The following is a 15463-nucleotide window of genomic DNA, read 5'->3' on the forward strand; positions in this document are numbered from 1 at the left end:
CTGATCATCTGTTGTATCTCCATCGTTCTTCTTCAACAGGGTTTGATGCTTTACTGTACTTCTTTTGCGTTTTACGCTCCATTTGGCTCACTCGGAATTCCATTGTTTTTGACAATCTTTGCTCTTGAGCTTTGTACGTATACTTCGTCTGGCGGAAACCTTGCACCAGTCCCATTTAAGTTTATCTTCTCTCCGTCTTGAAGAGTTTCAATCACGACGAAGTTCCAATTTTGCAGGTAGGTCTCCAACATTTTCGCGTGCTACGATCTCTTACAAGATCTCTATTTGCAGGAGTTCCTTTCAGAATGGATATGTGGCTACTGTTGTATCTGATACTTGCTTACCTACGATCTTCTATTTGCGTGCTTCTTCTCTTTTCGCGGCGCATTCTCATGCATTGCACCAGGTCATGAAGACTCAGGATGTTTCGTCTACTGACATTGCTTTTATCATTTCCTCGCCAAAATTATCTTCAGTTCTGGCACCTCAAATGCCAGTACCAATCGATGTGCGTCATTCCCTGTTTGGAATTCGCACTTTTCTTCGTTCCCGACGCCACTGGTCGGTTAGTCTAGCTACTGGTTAGTTTCTTGTTGTAGTGATATTGGTTTCAGACTCTTCTGTTCTCTGTTTACTTTCCTTTAATATGATGGTTTACTTTTGTCGGAAAAAAAAAAAAATTACGTAAAATCTGGTGCTCCTATTAATCGGAAAAGAAATATAGATAACGAGAAGACAGTTAGGTGGATGCGAGCGAGATCCACGTGGCTCAATTTTTACTATTCCTTTTTGGTCCTTACCTTCCAACTAAATTACTGTCCCTAGACTTAAATAGTTAAATGTATGTAAAATGGGACGGAATTTTGATCGTGAAATCGATAAGTCAATATCCGATATTTTAACCAACCGAGACAACTCATATACATTATACAATAAATAGTTAAATTGATCATTAACACCTATGTACAATTAATAGTTATTTATATCTCCGTCTTAAGTCGTAACCACTAGCTTAAGACATTTTCGATACAGTAATACAACATATTTTCAGCTTAATATAACATATTCGTAGCTCCTCGAAAGCACAAGCACCCCATACTACTACTCCACCACTCTCCTCTCAAACGTACCATAATAAAATAATATTAAAAAAATGGTGGGAGGGTGTAGTGTATGTCCATGTTGTTTTGGGTCACCTGACACGTCAGATGATGCACACGTGGACATGGCGGATAGAGACCCGGTTTTGTTGGTATCCGGTATGGGTGGGTCCATATTGCATTCAAAGTCTAAGAGGAAGATATTCGGGTTTGATACTCGGGTTTGGGTCAGAATCTTCTTGGCTGACTTGGAGTTCAAACGCAGACTTTGGTCCATCTATAATCCTAAAACTGGTATGAATTTATGATTTTATGAATATTTGTTGAATTTTAGTATGTTGGTTATGAATTTGCATGAATTTGTTCCGTTTCGGTCATTTGTTTACCTTTTATCTTCGTAGTTGGGGTATTATATTTTAATCAACGACAAACAAATGAGCAACTTGGATATAATTTTAGTATGTTGGTATAAGAATTTGCATGAATTTGTTGTAAAGTTTGTATCTTTTGATGTTTTTGGTATGTGGGTTGTTGGTGAAAATGTGTTCATTATCAAAGTTGATACTATTATACAACCATACCTCGATCATTTGATTACCTTTTATATTATTTGTGAGATGTGTTTTAATCAGAGGTAAACAAATGGTCACAGGTAAATAAATGATTGAGATGGAGGGAATAAATAAGTAATTTAAGCTAGTTGGTACTAGAATTGCAGCATTTGTTGTAAAGTCTGTATCTTTTAATGTTTTGGTTTGTGGGTTGTAGGTGAAAATGTATTCATCAAAGTCAAAATTATGCAACTGAGATATAATTTTATGGTAGTTGGTAATTGGTATAAGAAATTGCATGTATTTCTTGTCAAGTTTGAATCTTTTATTGTCAGTTTTTCGTTCTTTTAATTGATTTGAATGTGTGTGGTAAGATATCAAGGAAGAATGTATGTGATTTTTGTCTTTTGGTAGATTAGTATATTCTTTTATTGTTTTGGTTTTTGGGTTGAGGACAAAATGTGATTATGGAAGTCAAATTGTATTTTACAGAATGCAACTCTTATGATTGATTTGATCATGGAAAAAATGATGAAATTGTTTGAAGTATTATTGTTTGGAATCTTGATATGATCTAGGATTTTGGGTAGACGGGGAAACGTGCGATTAATTGTGAGAAAACTCGGTGTATTTGGGATGATTTTAAGAATTTTTTTTATGCAGATTAGAAATTTTGTTAATAAGTGTTTTGATCAACAGGTTACACTGAGGAATTGGATGAGAATTCTGAAATTGTAGTGCCTGATGATGATCATGGATTGTATGCTATTGACATTTTGGATCCATCACTGGTAAGATGCCTTGAAACTTGACTCGATGAATGGTTTTCTGCTTTCCTGTAACTTATTTTCATGATTTATTTTGCTGTACCGTGAGGGTTTCAAAAATCTTTTCTACCCGAAGTTCTGAAACAACCCCCTTGTTCTTTGAAAACTGAACGAGTTATTGACATGGATCTAGTATTGCAGCTGAAATGCACATTCTTGAACGTTCTAGAATACCCTGTAGCCAGTGGAGGACCTTAGTTATGTCGGAAGGGGGCTCGCTCCCTGTTAAATCATTTAAGTTTATATACATTGCAGTGAATAAATGATTACTTGGCCTCCCTCGACTCAGTGGTTGAGCGTAAATATTCACACGTTGGATTAACTGTTTTCATTTTGGCCGCCCTCCTCAGTTTTTATTTCAAGATCCGCTACTGCCTGTAGGCTATTTCTTTGTTGATTAGTGCTAGATAACTTCTTGTGGACCTTGTGATTCATACTGCCAAAGTTTGCGACTTTTATAAATTTAGAGATCAAGTCTCAAACCCTGACATTGGCGCAACGACAACAGTAGCCCTGTGCATCAAGGCCTCAAAGGCTCTTGTGCAATGACATTACTTGATAAGTATTTCTCGGCATTGTGGTTTCTGTAGTTTGTAGCGCTGGGGTTGAATAGTAGCAAAGCTATAAGTTTCTGCCAGTGAACGGCTTTTCTCAGTTCTCACTAGCTCTGCAATTACTTAACAGAGTTTATCATTCATTGTTTCACTGTTTCAGTTTGTGAAATGTTTACAATTAAAGGAGGTATATCACTTCCATGATATGATCGATATGCTTGTTGATTGTGGATATATCAAGGGCACAACATTGTTTGGCTATGGTTACGACTTCCGTCAAAGTAACAGGTGATTTAGGTTTCCATTTCTTACTTTGATGAGTTTGATCGACTGACATCTATCAACCGTTTATGCTGTCCTAGTTGACTTGTACTAGTTTTTTTTGTAGTGTCTGAATTTAATACTCTGTAAACATAATTCCTCCAGGATCGATAAATTAATGGAGGGCCTTAAAGCTAAGCTGGAAACTGCACACAAAGCTTCCGGAGGAAGACGAGTCAACTTAATATCGCATTCTATGGGAGGAGTACTGATTATGTGTTTCATGACACTATATCCTGATGTGCGAACATGTTCTCTAATGACCAGTTGAACATTCTTCCCAATTTGTTTTAATTTTTAAGTGCTTGAATTTTGATTTATTCTTATCTGGCTGAAGCATCTCTACGAGGCGAGAGTGTGACACGATTAATTTTTTTTTTACGGGAAATTGCTTTTGCAGATATTTTCCAAGTATGTCAGTAAGTGGATATGCATTGCTTGCCCTTTTCAAGGTATTTCATTATTATTTTTCCTTTTTGTACATTGTGCGTGGAGCCGCTTCTTTTTTGATACGGAGTACTCCCTTTGTCCCGACCAATAGTTTATCTTGTGTATGGATCGACTTTTTTGTAAGCACAACCGTCAGTTGGCCGATAGGGAGTCCACACTCATTTCCGTCACACATAACAATATAACATGTCTAAAAAGGAAACGCAAACTATTGACAGTGAAGGATTAAAATGGAATAGGTGTATTATTGGTCGGGATAGAGGACGTTGTTGTTTATTAAGACTATATTGTAAATTTTGCATTGAGCTGATATACGCGCTTTACTCAAGAACGCACTCTCCTTATGTAACAGGTGCACCAGGATGCGTCAATGATGCTCTTTTAACTGGACTGCAATTCATTGAAGGTTTTGAAAGTTATTTTTTTGTGGGAAGATGGACCATGCACCAACTGGTAACCGCAGGGTTCAAAATCACGCAATGCAAAATGTTAGGACCATGATTTCTTTTTTATATTCACGCATCCAAATGTGTGTTGTTACAGGTAATTGAGTGTCCATCTATTTACGAGATGTTGCCCAATCCGGTATTCGAGTGGAAGAAGACTCCCCAAATTCAGGTTTGGCGTAAAGTAACTCCAGATAAAGAAGATGAAAAAGCACCTCCTTCTGTGAAGCTAGAATCGTATGGCCCGCTTCAAAGTACCGTTGTTTTTGAGGAGGCATTGAGGCATAATGAGGTTTGTACTTGGAACGTATTTCTGCTGAACAGTTAGCTAGTACGGAGTCGTTTCTTAATTCAGTTCTCTGAAATCATATGATTTTCTTCAAGATTAATAGACTGTTTCTTTTGATTGTTTGTACTGCTCCCTCGAAATACATTTGTCACACAGTTTTATGTCGACAAACTTATTCATGTGACGCTTATGATACAGCTTGATTTCAATGGAAAAACATTCGCTCTTCCTTTCAACTATGCTATTCTGAAATGGGCTGCTGGCACTCGTCAACTCATCAATAAAGCAAAACTTCCAAAAGGAGTTGACTTCTATAACATCTCAGGAACTTCCTTCGAAACTCCTTTCGATGTTTGGTGAGTGACAAGTATTTATGTTTTACTATGATTCACCGAGTTACCAGAATTAAAAAAAAAAAAAAAAAAAAAAAGACTTTTATCTATGTTATGGGTTTATGACCTTAGGAAGACGTGCCGTAAGTTCTATATCTCAAATCTGTATTTAGAGGAATTAGTGACATTGGCTTAGGTTAATTAAGTTGGTCGTAATTAGACTGAATTTAGTCTCTTTTGTAGTTTGATCCTTGTTTTTTTTTTTGTTCATGCAGCTATGGTTCGGAAACTTCACCTATTGGCGACTTGTCAGAAATATGCCATACACTGGTTAGTAGACTTGCTTCGCCTTAAACACGTTTTCCTACAAGTTTTCGTGTAGGGGGGTGAATTCGATTAGGAATGAGTAGTCATGCGAATGTAGAGCATCTGTTTCCTGTTTTTGCTGTAAACTGAGTCAGTAGGTCAGTTTTAATGTTGACAGGTTTCAAACTTACGTCATGGGAACCACCTATCTACTCGTCTCAATCATTTGTTTACCTTTTTTTAATCTTTTGTGAGACGTATTTTAATCAAAAGTCATGACTTTTCTAGCTAAATTACCGTGCATATTCAAATATAGAGCATCAGTTTTAATGTGTACGGCGATATTTACATTGCTTGACCAACTAATACCCTTCTGTATGGTTTTATCAGCCAGAATATTCTTTCGTTGATGGGGATGAAACCGTCCCTATTGAATCAGCTCAGGTACGATTTTCCACTTTCTTTACTTGTTCTCACTTACGAGTTATGACAAAAATTCTCATGTGACTATTGTATGCATTCGGGACTTGGTTCTCAGAGCCAATATCCCTAGACGGCTAGATAGCGGATAGTTATACTTCGGCTTCTTTCAAATGATCTTAAATCAAAACCGCTTTAACTCTCTGACAACTCTTTTGTGGTGTAAAATGCCACGACTTGCTATAGTACGAGAATTTATTGTTCGATTTCACATTCTGGAAACAGGGTGATGGATTTGATGCTGTAGAAAGAGTCAAAATCCCTGCTAGACACCGGGAACTCTTGTGTGATAAAACCGTGTTTCAGTATCTTCAGAAATGGCTGGGTGTGAGCAGTACCAAGCTTAAGAAACCTTCGAAAACATCCAAAGTCATGGATTCCGTATAAAATTAACAACGAATACGTTTAAGATTAACCTTCTAATCAGGCATTTTCTGATGCCAAACTTTCGCTAATATGTTCATAATAATTTGTGGTAAAATGTAGTTTCTTCAGTGAACGGTGATGAGATGTACGCTCATTTATGCTTCAAAGTGACGGTTTTTACAATTGTAAACGTAATTTTCATTGTGGATCATCAATTACATTGTATTTTGAACACATTGGCACTGATGCTAATCGCAAATCATCAATTCGTTAACCCAACTTGTTGATATGAGCTTTACGACTCTGATGCCGCACTTGGCCGCTATATAGCGATATTCTAGAAGTTCAGTTCAGCCGACTCCAAATCATTTTGGACTAAGGCTAAGGTGTGGAAATAGTCTCTTTAACAAAGAAGGAAAGGCCAGGGTGTGGAAATTCGACCCTTTTCGTCTTTATTCCATTGTTTATGTTAATTACTTCTTAATTATTATTTTCTTCATAGTTAAATCCGATAATTGTGTCGAATGAAATCAATTAATCTTTCGAAATTAACTTAATTTATAGTCATTTAGCTAAAAACCCAGAGCTCGAAACTTACATGATTAATGAAAATGGATTCTTGATCATAAATGTAGTTTTTGTCATTTATTTAGCAACACAAACACTGAAAATCTGGACATGAAAACTGACAGTCAGTCCATTGAAATACTATTGAATAACTTAATCCTGATTTCTGACAAACTAATCACTGCACACACAAATCGACATTATATCGACATATTTTTTTTTTAATGTTATCGGTTTTTCTAAAACATGCACCTAGGGCACAAGTTAGAAAAACTGTTCTATTACTACTGAGTGCTAAGGACTACTGGACTAGCTAGATTGTGATCTTCGAATGTACTTCTATGATACATAATTACACAACTATGACTTGAATCCATACAAGACGTTTTTTTTATGGTAGATTTCGATCGTAAATTAAGTAGACATTCAAATTGAGTCACTATCGACTGACTATGATCAAACTCTGTCTACTTCACCTCAGTGGTGGAGCGAGGGGGGACTAGCAGGGTAGATCGTCCCAGCTGGCGTTTGAAAATTTCGAGATTTTAAGTTACAATTTTCGAATCTTCAAATCCTGGCTCCCTCACTGCTTCAACTAACAACTCTATGGAAGTAGAACACACGATTGTTGCACCAATATCGAGATCCAGATTCAACCCCAACAAGCTGAAAACAGAAGCAATAACGCACGGATCTGATGCATGTGAGTGATAATCTTCATCTTAAACCATACGCAATCGACCTTCATTCGACACTAATACCCTGTGTTTTCGTACGTGCATGAATAATTTATAAAATGAAATGCTAGTTGCATTACTCAATTCACCTAAGCAGCTAAGCTCACATGCATGCTTAAGCAAATCAACTTAAACCCTACGATTTACATTAACATTTGAAAAAAATATATAGAATTAATACGGAGTATACGAAATGTGTTGAGATATTGTTGGGTTCCTTATGTTGATGATAACATGCCCATTTGATTTGTGCTATCTTAGTTTACCTTTTCAGGATTAATGATTAAATCAAGCATGGATTGAAAAGTGTTGAAGTTGTTAATCATCCCTTTGTATTGAGTCTTAGTGTCATCTAATGTACAAGCGAGAAAGTAGAGTATCTTAGAGTAATAGAAACAGTCAAGTCGACTGTTGCTTTCGTTAGTAAACAACAGCTTGGTTGGCTGCCACAATTCGTAAAACTTGAAGCCCCTTTTATCTTTCAAAAACCTTTCACGTGACTCTTATTTTTCAAAGATAAAACTTCAGATTTTATTAGGAGTTGGTCTTCAACAAAGAGTGGTTTGAATATTTATTAATTTCAAAATGTTTCCTCTTTATGCAAATTCAACCCTTTGGTCTTTTAGAAAACAAGAAATGCTTTTTGCCATTTTTGTGTTAACTTGTCATCATGTGACTTGTCTCACATCCTTTGTTTTCTGAATTTGCATGAGCTTTTAAGGATATCTTTCAAACACTCTTTCTCTATTCTTGCCTTTGCAAAAGAGCCCTCTTTGGTGCAAGTTTTGGGTGGTTGCTAATGCCCTTCACATGTGTGGTCTTTGACCCTTCAAAACCCTAGCAACCTCCTCACCCATTTCCTTTATAAAAGGCGAGCCCCTCCTTCATAAAATCTCAAGACTTTTCTGAAATAATTTTCCAACTTTGCAAATTGTTTTTAAAGCTTAAAAATCGTGTGTCTTTGCAAAAACCTTTAAAAGTCTTCAAGTTGTTACGATCGTGGCTCTTTGTTATTTTTATTATACTAAACTCTCTTGCTTAAGAATTGTTGATCTTGTAAAAGTTGTCCATCTCTATTCTTTGCTAAGAATATGTTAGTGGAAACTTGATCCTATAACATTCTAAGTGTGTTAGTAGAGTTTAGGACGGAGGAGTCTTTAACTCTTGGCAATCGGAGTAGATTGCGAGTTGGCTTGTCATAAGAACGGAGTAGTTCTTGTACTAGCTTTACAACCGGAGTAGGTTGATGTCTTTTATTGTAAGGGTCTTTTAGTTGTCGGAGTAGGTCACTAAAAGAAAGCAATAAAAAGGTAGATTGGACGTATGCACTTGAGTTTCTTGTCGAACCAATTCAAAAATCTCGTGTTCCATTGTTTACTTTATTTCCGCTGCAATTTACTTTGTTTGTTTGTTTTGCTTTGCTTAAACTTAGAAGTATTCATCATCATTTGTCACATTTGGCCGATCGTATTCCACTAATCGAGACAAATAGCTACAAATCGTAACGATTGTTACTTTCATACTTCAGCAAACATTCATCTTGATACTCGTTTAGTCTTTCAATATTATTCGAAGTATCCTCTAATCTCTTTTGTTCTCTTAACTCACTTTAATCCAATAAAGTTGAAGTTAAAATTTTAAAATAGTACCTAATTCACCCCCTCCCCCTCTTAGGTACTTGAATCCATAAACTCAACAATTGGTATCAGAGCCTCGTGCTCTTGATAGAGGCTAATCCCCTTAGAGTTTGATTCGTGGGTAATGGATTCCGAGAAACACTCCAAGATCCCGGTCTTTACCGGTTCGAATTTTGGATGGTGGAAACTCAAAATGGAACATTACATCAAAAGTATCGATTATCAATGTTGGAACATCATCCAAAATGGACCTCTTGCCATTGAGGAAACCGATATTCTAAACGGTTTCACCAAGACAAAAGAGGAAAGAAATTACAATGAAAACGACTTCAAGCTTGCCGAAAAGAATTCCAAAGCAATGTCGATTCTTCAACGTTGTGTTGGTGAGGGGGAAGTTAGTCGAATCTCCGGATGTCCTACGGCAAAATCTATTTGGGATTCCCTTGTACTTGCCTATGAAGGGACGTCTCAAGTAAGAAAACACCGTATTGACCTTCTCATGCAACAATATGAGATGTTTAGAATGTCAAAAGACGAGTCCTTAAATAGTTTCTCTTCTCGTTTTTCTTGTATTATTAATGAGCTTAAAAGTCTAGGAAGGAATTTCGAGTCCGAGGACATCATTCGAAAAATCCTTCGTAGTCTAACCCCTAAATGGCAACCTAAAGTCACCGCCATAGAGGAAGCTAAAGACTTGTCAACCCTATCTCTTCATGAACTAATGGGATCACTAATGGCTCACGAGTTTAACCTCGATAAGCATTCTAGTGAGTCATCAAAGGGAAAGAGTCTCGCCCTCACATCCTCTCCAAGTGATGGAGAAGATGAGGAGGAAGACGAGTTTGCTATGTTCACAAGGAATCTAGCCGGGTTGGTCAATGGACAAGGAAACAAAAGGTTCACTAATAATTACTCGAAAAAACGCTTTCCTAAGAAACGACCTAACTCCACCGTGGGATGCTTTAAATGTGGTGACAAAACTCACCAAATTAAAGAATGTCCCAAGTGGGAAGAAATCAAATCAAAGGAAAGAAGAGAAAAGGTTAAAAAGGACTATAAACATAGAGTCATGAGCGCTATTTGGGGAATGTCCGACTCCGAGGAAGATGAGGAACTCATCGAGGAGGAACTTGAGGCTAAAATGTGTCTTACAAATCATGGTAAAGAAAAAGTCTCAAAAACCTCACAAATTGAACACTTAAGATGCCTCATGGCTAATCCCGAAGATTCCGACTCCGATTCCGACAACGAGGTAAATCATCTAAAGGCCAAGGCTAGAACTTACTCCAAAGAGAAAGTATGTAAGCTTCTTGACCAACTTTTTGATAAGTGTCGGTTTCAAAATGATAAGCTTGGGGTAATGCAAAATGAGATTGAGGAAATTGCTCAAGAGAACTTTAATCTGAAAAATGAACTGAAAGCAACAGACAGCGTCACTGTCACATCTGAGGCTTATGATGAAGTTAAAAGAGTCAACAAGTTAAACAAACATTTGACTAAAGAACTAGAGCGTCTTAGGTTGACCCCCACGGGCGTCTCTGACCTTGAAAATGTCAACACTACCTTGGTGATACAAGTTTCCTCACTAACCAAGGAACGTGATGATCTTTTGAAGGACAAAGATGCTCTTGAGAATGAGATCTATGACTTTGTAGTTGAAGTTGTAGACCTAAGAGAAACAGTGTCTAAGACTGTTGCTTCTGACAAGGATTTAGACGAGTCCAAAGAAAAGATTAAATGTTTGGAAAATGAAAACGAGTGTCTTAAGGGTGAGGTTGTTTGTCTCAAGAATGAAATAGAAGTCCTCCATGATAGGCTTACTTTCTTTCAAGAAGGTATGCCCGAATGTAGCACTTCTAGGTCTTCTCCTCATCATAGATCCGATGAAATCGTTGATCTAAACAAAAGACTTGACAAGATGACATCTAAATATGAAGAGTCCAAAGAAAGAATCATATATCTCGTGTCTAAACTCAACAACCACACCCATGACTTCATTGTTGAGAAAAGATTGTCCATAGAAAGTGTTAACAATGATGAACTCAAGAGGGAAAAAGAAAAGAATTTGCATCTCCTCTCTAGGGTTAAAGACTTGACCAATGAACTTGTTAATGCCAAAAACGTCACTGAAAAATGGGAAGGAAGTCAAACCGTGTTAAACTTCCTCACGAATCAAACCGAGAAATGTGATAAAGTTGCTGGTTTGGGCTTCAAATGGAACAAGATCGACCGTTGCATCCAAGCCTAAAGCGATTTTAGAGGAAGGAAATACGTGGGTCTTCCCGAATACATCATTTGCAATTATTGTGGTGACAATGGTCATGTTTTCAATGGATGTACAAAACGATTTGATGCTATTAACAAAAATACCGAAACAATAAAGCAAATGTGCATTAAGGAAGATACCATAAGACATGTTGATCACAAAAAGGGACCCAAATTCATTTGGGTTCCTAAACTCAAAAACTAATTTTGTGTAGGGCTTGGTGAGAGGCGGCCGCAATTGGTACTTGGATAGTGGATGCTCTCGTCACATGACGGGTGATAGAAGCCAATTCCTCTCACTTAAAGCATACAATGGTGGCACGGTAAGGTTTGGTGACAACAAGAAAGGTGAAGTAATTGGCATTGGAAAAGTTGGTAAGTCATCATTACTTTGTGTCGACAACGTGCGGCTTGTCAAAGGTTTGAAGCATAATCTCCTTAGCATCTCTCAACTTTGTGATAAGGGTAATATTGTAGAATTTAGTGCTAATATGTGTCGAATATTTGATGCCACTACTAATGAACTAATACTTGAAGGAAGACGTGTCAAAGACGTATACTTAACTAATTTGAATACTCTATCCGGTCACACTATGTCTTGCATGAGTGTAATGAACAATGATCCTTGGTTATGGCATAAAAGGTTTGGTCATGTTAGTACAAAAACTCTTAATACCCTTAAAAGACTTGACTTAGTTGAAGGTATTCCTAACATGAAGTTTGAATTTGATAAAGTTTGTGATGAATGTGCTAGAGGTAAACATGTTAGAAGTTCCTTTAAATCCAAAAGAATTATGAGTACATCTCAACCTTTGCAACTTTTACATATCGACTTGTGTGGACCAATGAGAACTAGAAGTAGAGGTGGTAGTCGTTATGTGTGTGTCATTGTTGATGATTACTCTAGGTTCGTTTGGGCACTCTTCCTAAGCTCTAAGGATGAGACAATTTATGAGTTTCTAATTTGGTTAAGAAAGATTCAAAATAAACTTGGCTTAAAACTTGTTTCAATGAGAACCGATCACGGAACCGAATTCGAAAACTCATCATTTGGTGCTTATTGTGATGACAATGGTGTAGACCATAACTTCTCGGCTCCTAGAACCCCACAACAAAATGGTGTGGTTGAAAGGATGAATAGAACCCTTGAAGGAATGGCTAGAACAATGTTATTAACTAGTAAAGTGCCTAAGAACTTTTGGGCCGAAGCGGTAAATACCGCTTGCTACATTCATAATCGTGTCATGATAAGGAGTATATTGAATAAAACTCCCTATGAATTGCTACGTGGAAGAAAACCCAACATTTCATATTTTAGATGTTTTGGAAGCGAATGTTTTGTTCATAACAATGGTAAAAACAACTTGGGTAAGTTCGATCCACGTAGTGATGAAGGAGTATTTATCGGTTATTCCGATCATAGCAAGGCCTATAAAGTTTACAATAAACGAACCTTGTTAATTGAAGAAAGCATCCATGTCATTTTTGATGAATCTAGCGTGCTTGGACAGGTACAAAACGTGAATGATGATGATGATATTGATGACGATGAGTTTGAGATTGGCCTTGTTCGAAAGGACTTTGTGTTCGAGGATGAAGAAACCCAAAGATGAATTGCAATGCATACGTAGACTGTCACCATCAAAGGAGATCAGCAACTCAGGGGGAACACATAGCACCTCTGCTACTGTTTCTTCTCTGGAAGCAACAGACCCAACGACTGTTGCTTCCACCTCCAGAACTGAAGTAACCCAAAACAGTGATGATGAAGATCACTCCAGGCCAAAAGAAACAGTCATTGTGACTGTTGCTGCTGAGGGGGAACAAGAAACCGTTGTTCCAAAGAAGTGGAAACATCAAAGCTCTCATCCACTCTCTAATCTCACAAGTGATCTCAACTCGGGAATTCGAACAAGATCATCCCTCAACAATCTTGCTCATCTCAATGAGTATTGTGCCCACAATGCCTTTCTTTCTCAAATTGAACCTTCAAATGTGATCGCCTTGATCGATGCAGACTGGTTGCTTGCTATGCAAGAAGAACTCAATCAATTCAAAAGAAACGAGGTATGGCACTTAGTCTCTAGACCGCCTAATCGTACCGTCATTGGTACTAGGTGGGTCTTTCGCAATAAGCTTGATGACTCGGGAGAAATTGTAAGGAACAAGGCTAGACTAGTGGTGCAAGGTTATAACCAACAAGAGGGTATTGATTACGATGAAACCTATGCACCGGTAGCTAGACTTGAGGCCATACGATTACTTATAGCTTTTGCGGCTCACAAAGGCATTAAACTCTTCCAAATGGATGTCAAAACCGCTTTCTTAAATGGATATTTGGGAGAAGATGTCTTTGTAGAACAACCACCGGGTTTTGAGAACAATGATTTGCCTAACCATGTTTTCAAATTAGACAAAGCTCTTTATGGTTTAAAACAAGCACCTAGGTGTTGGTATGATAGATTGTCTTAATTTCTTATTGAAAATGGTTTTAAAAGAGGCTCCGTTGACAAAACATTGTTCTTAAAGCAACAGTCCAGTGAACTGTTGGTTGTACAAGTATATGTTGATGACATTATATTTGGTGCAACAAATGAACTCCTTTACTTATATTTTTCGGAACTAATGAAATCGGAGTTTGAAATGAGCATGATGGGTGAGCTAGGATTTTTCCTTGGGCTCCAAATTAAGCAATCAAAGGATGGAATCATGATCCATCAACAAAAGTATATTAAGGAAATGCTTAAGAAATTTGGTATGACTAATGGTAAGTCACACGATACACCTATGGTAGCCGGGTCCAAATTGGACAAAGATGAACTCGGTAAGAATGTTAGTGATAAGGTGTATAGAGGTATGATAGGCTCACTTCTCTACTTGACCGCAAGTCGTCCCGACATTCTCTTTAGTGTTTGTTTATGTGCTAGGTTCCAAGCAAATCCGAAAGAATCACATTTTAAAGCTGTTAAACGAATTCTTCGGTATTTGATTGGAACACAAAATCTTTACTTGTGGTATCCCTTACATTGTCCTTTTGATCTCATAGGCTATTCGGATGCGGACTATGCGGGATGCACGGTGGATAGAAAGAGTACCTCCGGAATTGCAACGTTCTTGGGTCCTTGCTTGACTTCTTGGGGCTCAAAGAAACAAAACACGGTAGCTCTTTCTACGGCCGAAAGTGAGTATGTTAGCGCGGCACATTGTTGTTCTCAACTCCTTTGGGTGAAACAACAACTCTTGGATTTTGGTATTATTTTTGACTCCATTCCCTTAATGTGTGATAATACGAGTGCAATAAATATTTCCAAAAATCCTATTCAACACTCTAAAACTAAGCATATTGATATCCGTCACCATTTTATTCGTGATCATGTTGAAAAAGGACATATTAAACTTATATTTTGCAAAACCGAAAATCAAATTGCCGATATTTTCACTAAGCCACTTGCAAGAGAACATTTTGAGAAATTTAGACTAGAAATTGGGCTAATTAATTGCTTGTGATTTTTAGTGTGAGTTTTGCAAATTTCCTTAATTGATTAAATTAAAATTGGATATATGTTTGAGTATTCTAAGTGCATTGACATCATGTTTAGACCAAAAATTGACACCGTATTTGTGAGTCGGTAATCACTCAACCTCATATCTAAATTTATGTTTATTATATGCTACCTTGCGTTTTTATTTCGAGTGATTAAATGTGTTTAAGTTGGGCCAACTACCTCACCTTCCTCATTTATTGGGCCATTTACTCCATTCAACCCATCTCCTCTCCCTAACCTACCGTCCAAACTACTAACCCATAAACCATCCATCTCTTCATCTCCCAAAATCCTACCCATTAACCTACCCATAACCCACCATGGTTAAGACTTCATTCAATACACCCATATCCGTGAAACCCACAAAGATGACCTCACCACCTGTCACATCAAACCCACCGACAACAACAACCCCAAACATGCATTCACCTAAAATCTCCCACGCCTTTCCTCCACAAACCTCAACCTCGACTCCATCTCCTTCACCTCAACCAAACCAAGTACAACCTAATCCTCTTCCAAATCCTCCTTCCACTGTTCCACCACCATCTGACGACATCCCCATCTCAGCTATGGTTGGGCGTCGTACTCGAGGAGGTCGGAAGAAAAGTACTGCTGTCCCAAGCTCTTCCTCTGAACCGGTTACGGTGAATATTGATGATATTGAAGAAGAAACTGAGTTTGATTTAA

The 15463-nt window shown here is 37.6% G+C and overlaps 2 protein-coding genes across 3 annotated transcripts in view; both read left to right on the plus strand.

The window, feature by feature from the left end:
- The window catches only part of LOC141619251 (large ribosomal subunit protein eL38-like), a 135882-nt gene that overhangs the window by 13953 nt on the left and 106466 nt on the right, over window positions 1-15463 (plus strand). The window lies entirely within an intron of this gene.
- LOC141619246 (phospholipase A(1) LCAT3-like) lies at window positions 1057-6293 on the plus strand. 2 transcript variants are annotated; one of them, XM_074436273.1, is made up of 11 exons: window positions 1057-1394; window positions 2351-2442; window positions 3193-3320; window positions 3459-3594; window positions 3754-3805; window positions 4156-4256; window positions 4347-4541; window positions 4737-4894; window positions 5146-5200; window positions 5567-5620; window positions 5882-6293. In XM_074436273.1, the coding sequence occupies exons 1-11, from the start codon at window positions 1154-1156 to the stop codon at window positions 6041-6043; spliced, it is 1374 nt and encodes a 457-aa protein (XP_074292374.1). In that variant the 5' UTR covers window positions 1057-1153; the 3' UTR covers window positions 6044-6293. The 2 variants fall into 2 exon arrangements, with proteins under 2 accessions (XP_074292374.1, XP_074292375.1); XM_074436274.1 differs by lacking the exon at window positions 1057-1394 and adding an exon at window positions 1904-1928.

Source organism: Silene latifolia, chromosome X (assembly GCF_048544455.1).
Source record: "Silene latifolia isolate original U9 population chromosome X, ASM4854445v1, whole genome shotgun sequence".
Classification (NCBI taxonomy): Eukaryota; Viridiplantae; Streptophyta; class Magnoliopsida; order Caryophyllales; family Caryophyllaceae; genus Silene; species Silene latifolia.

Coding starts and splice junctions, on each gene's coding strand:
- LOC141619246 (XM_074436273.1), top strand. CDS start 1,154: ATGGTGGGAGGGTGTAGTGTATGTCCATGTTGTTTTGGGTCACCTGAC. Junction 3,595..3,753: donor TCATGACACTATATCCTGAT/GTGCGAACATGT, acceptor TTGCTTTTGCAG/ATATTTTCCAAGTATGTCAG. Junction 4,542..4,736: donor AGGCATTGAGGCATAATGAG/GTTTGTACTTGG, acceptor CTTATGATACAG/CTTGATTTCAATGGAAAAAC.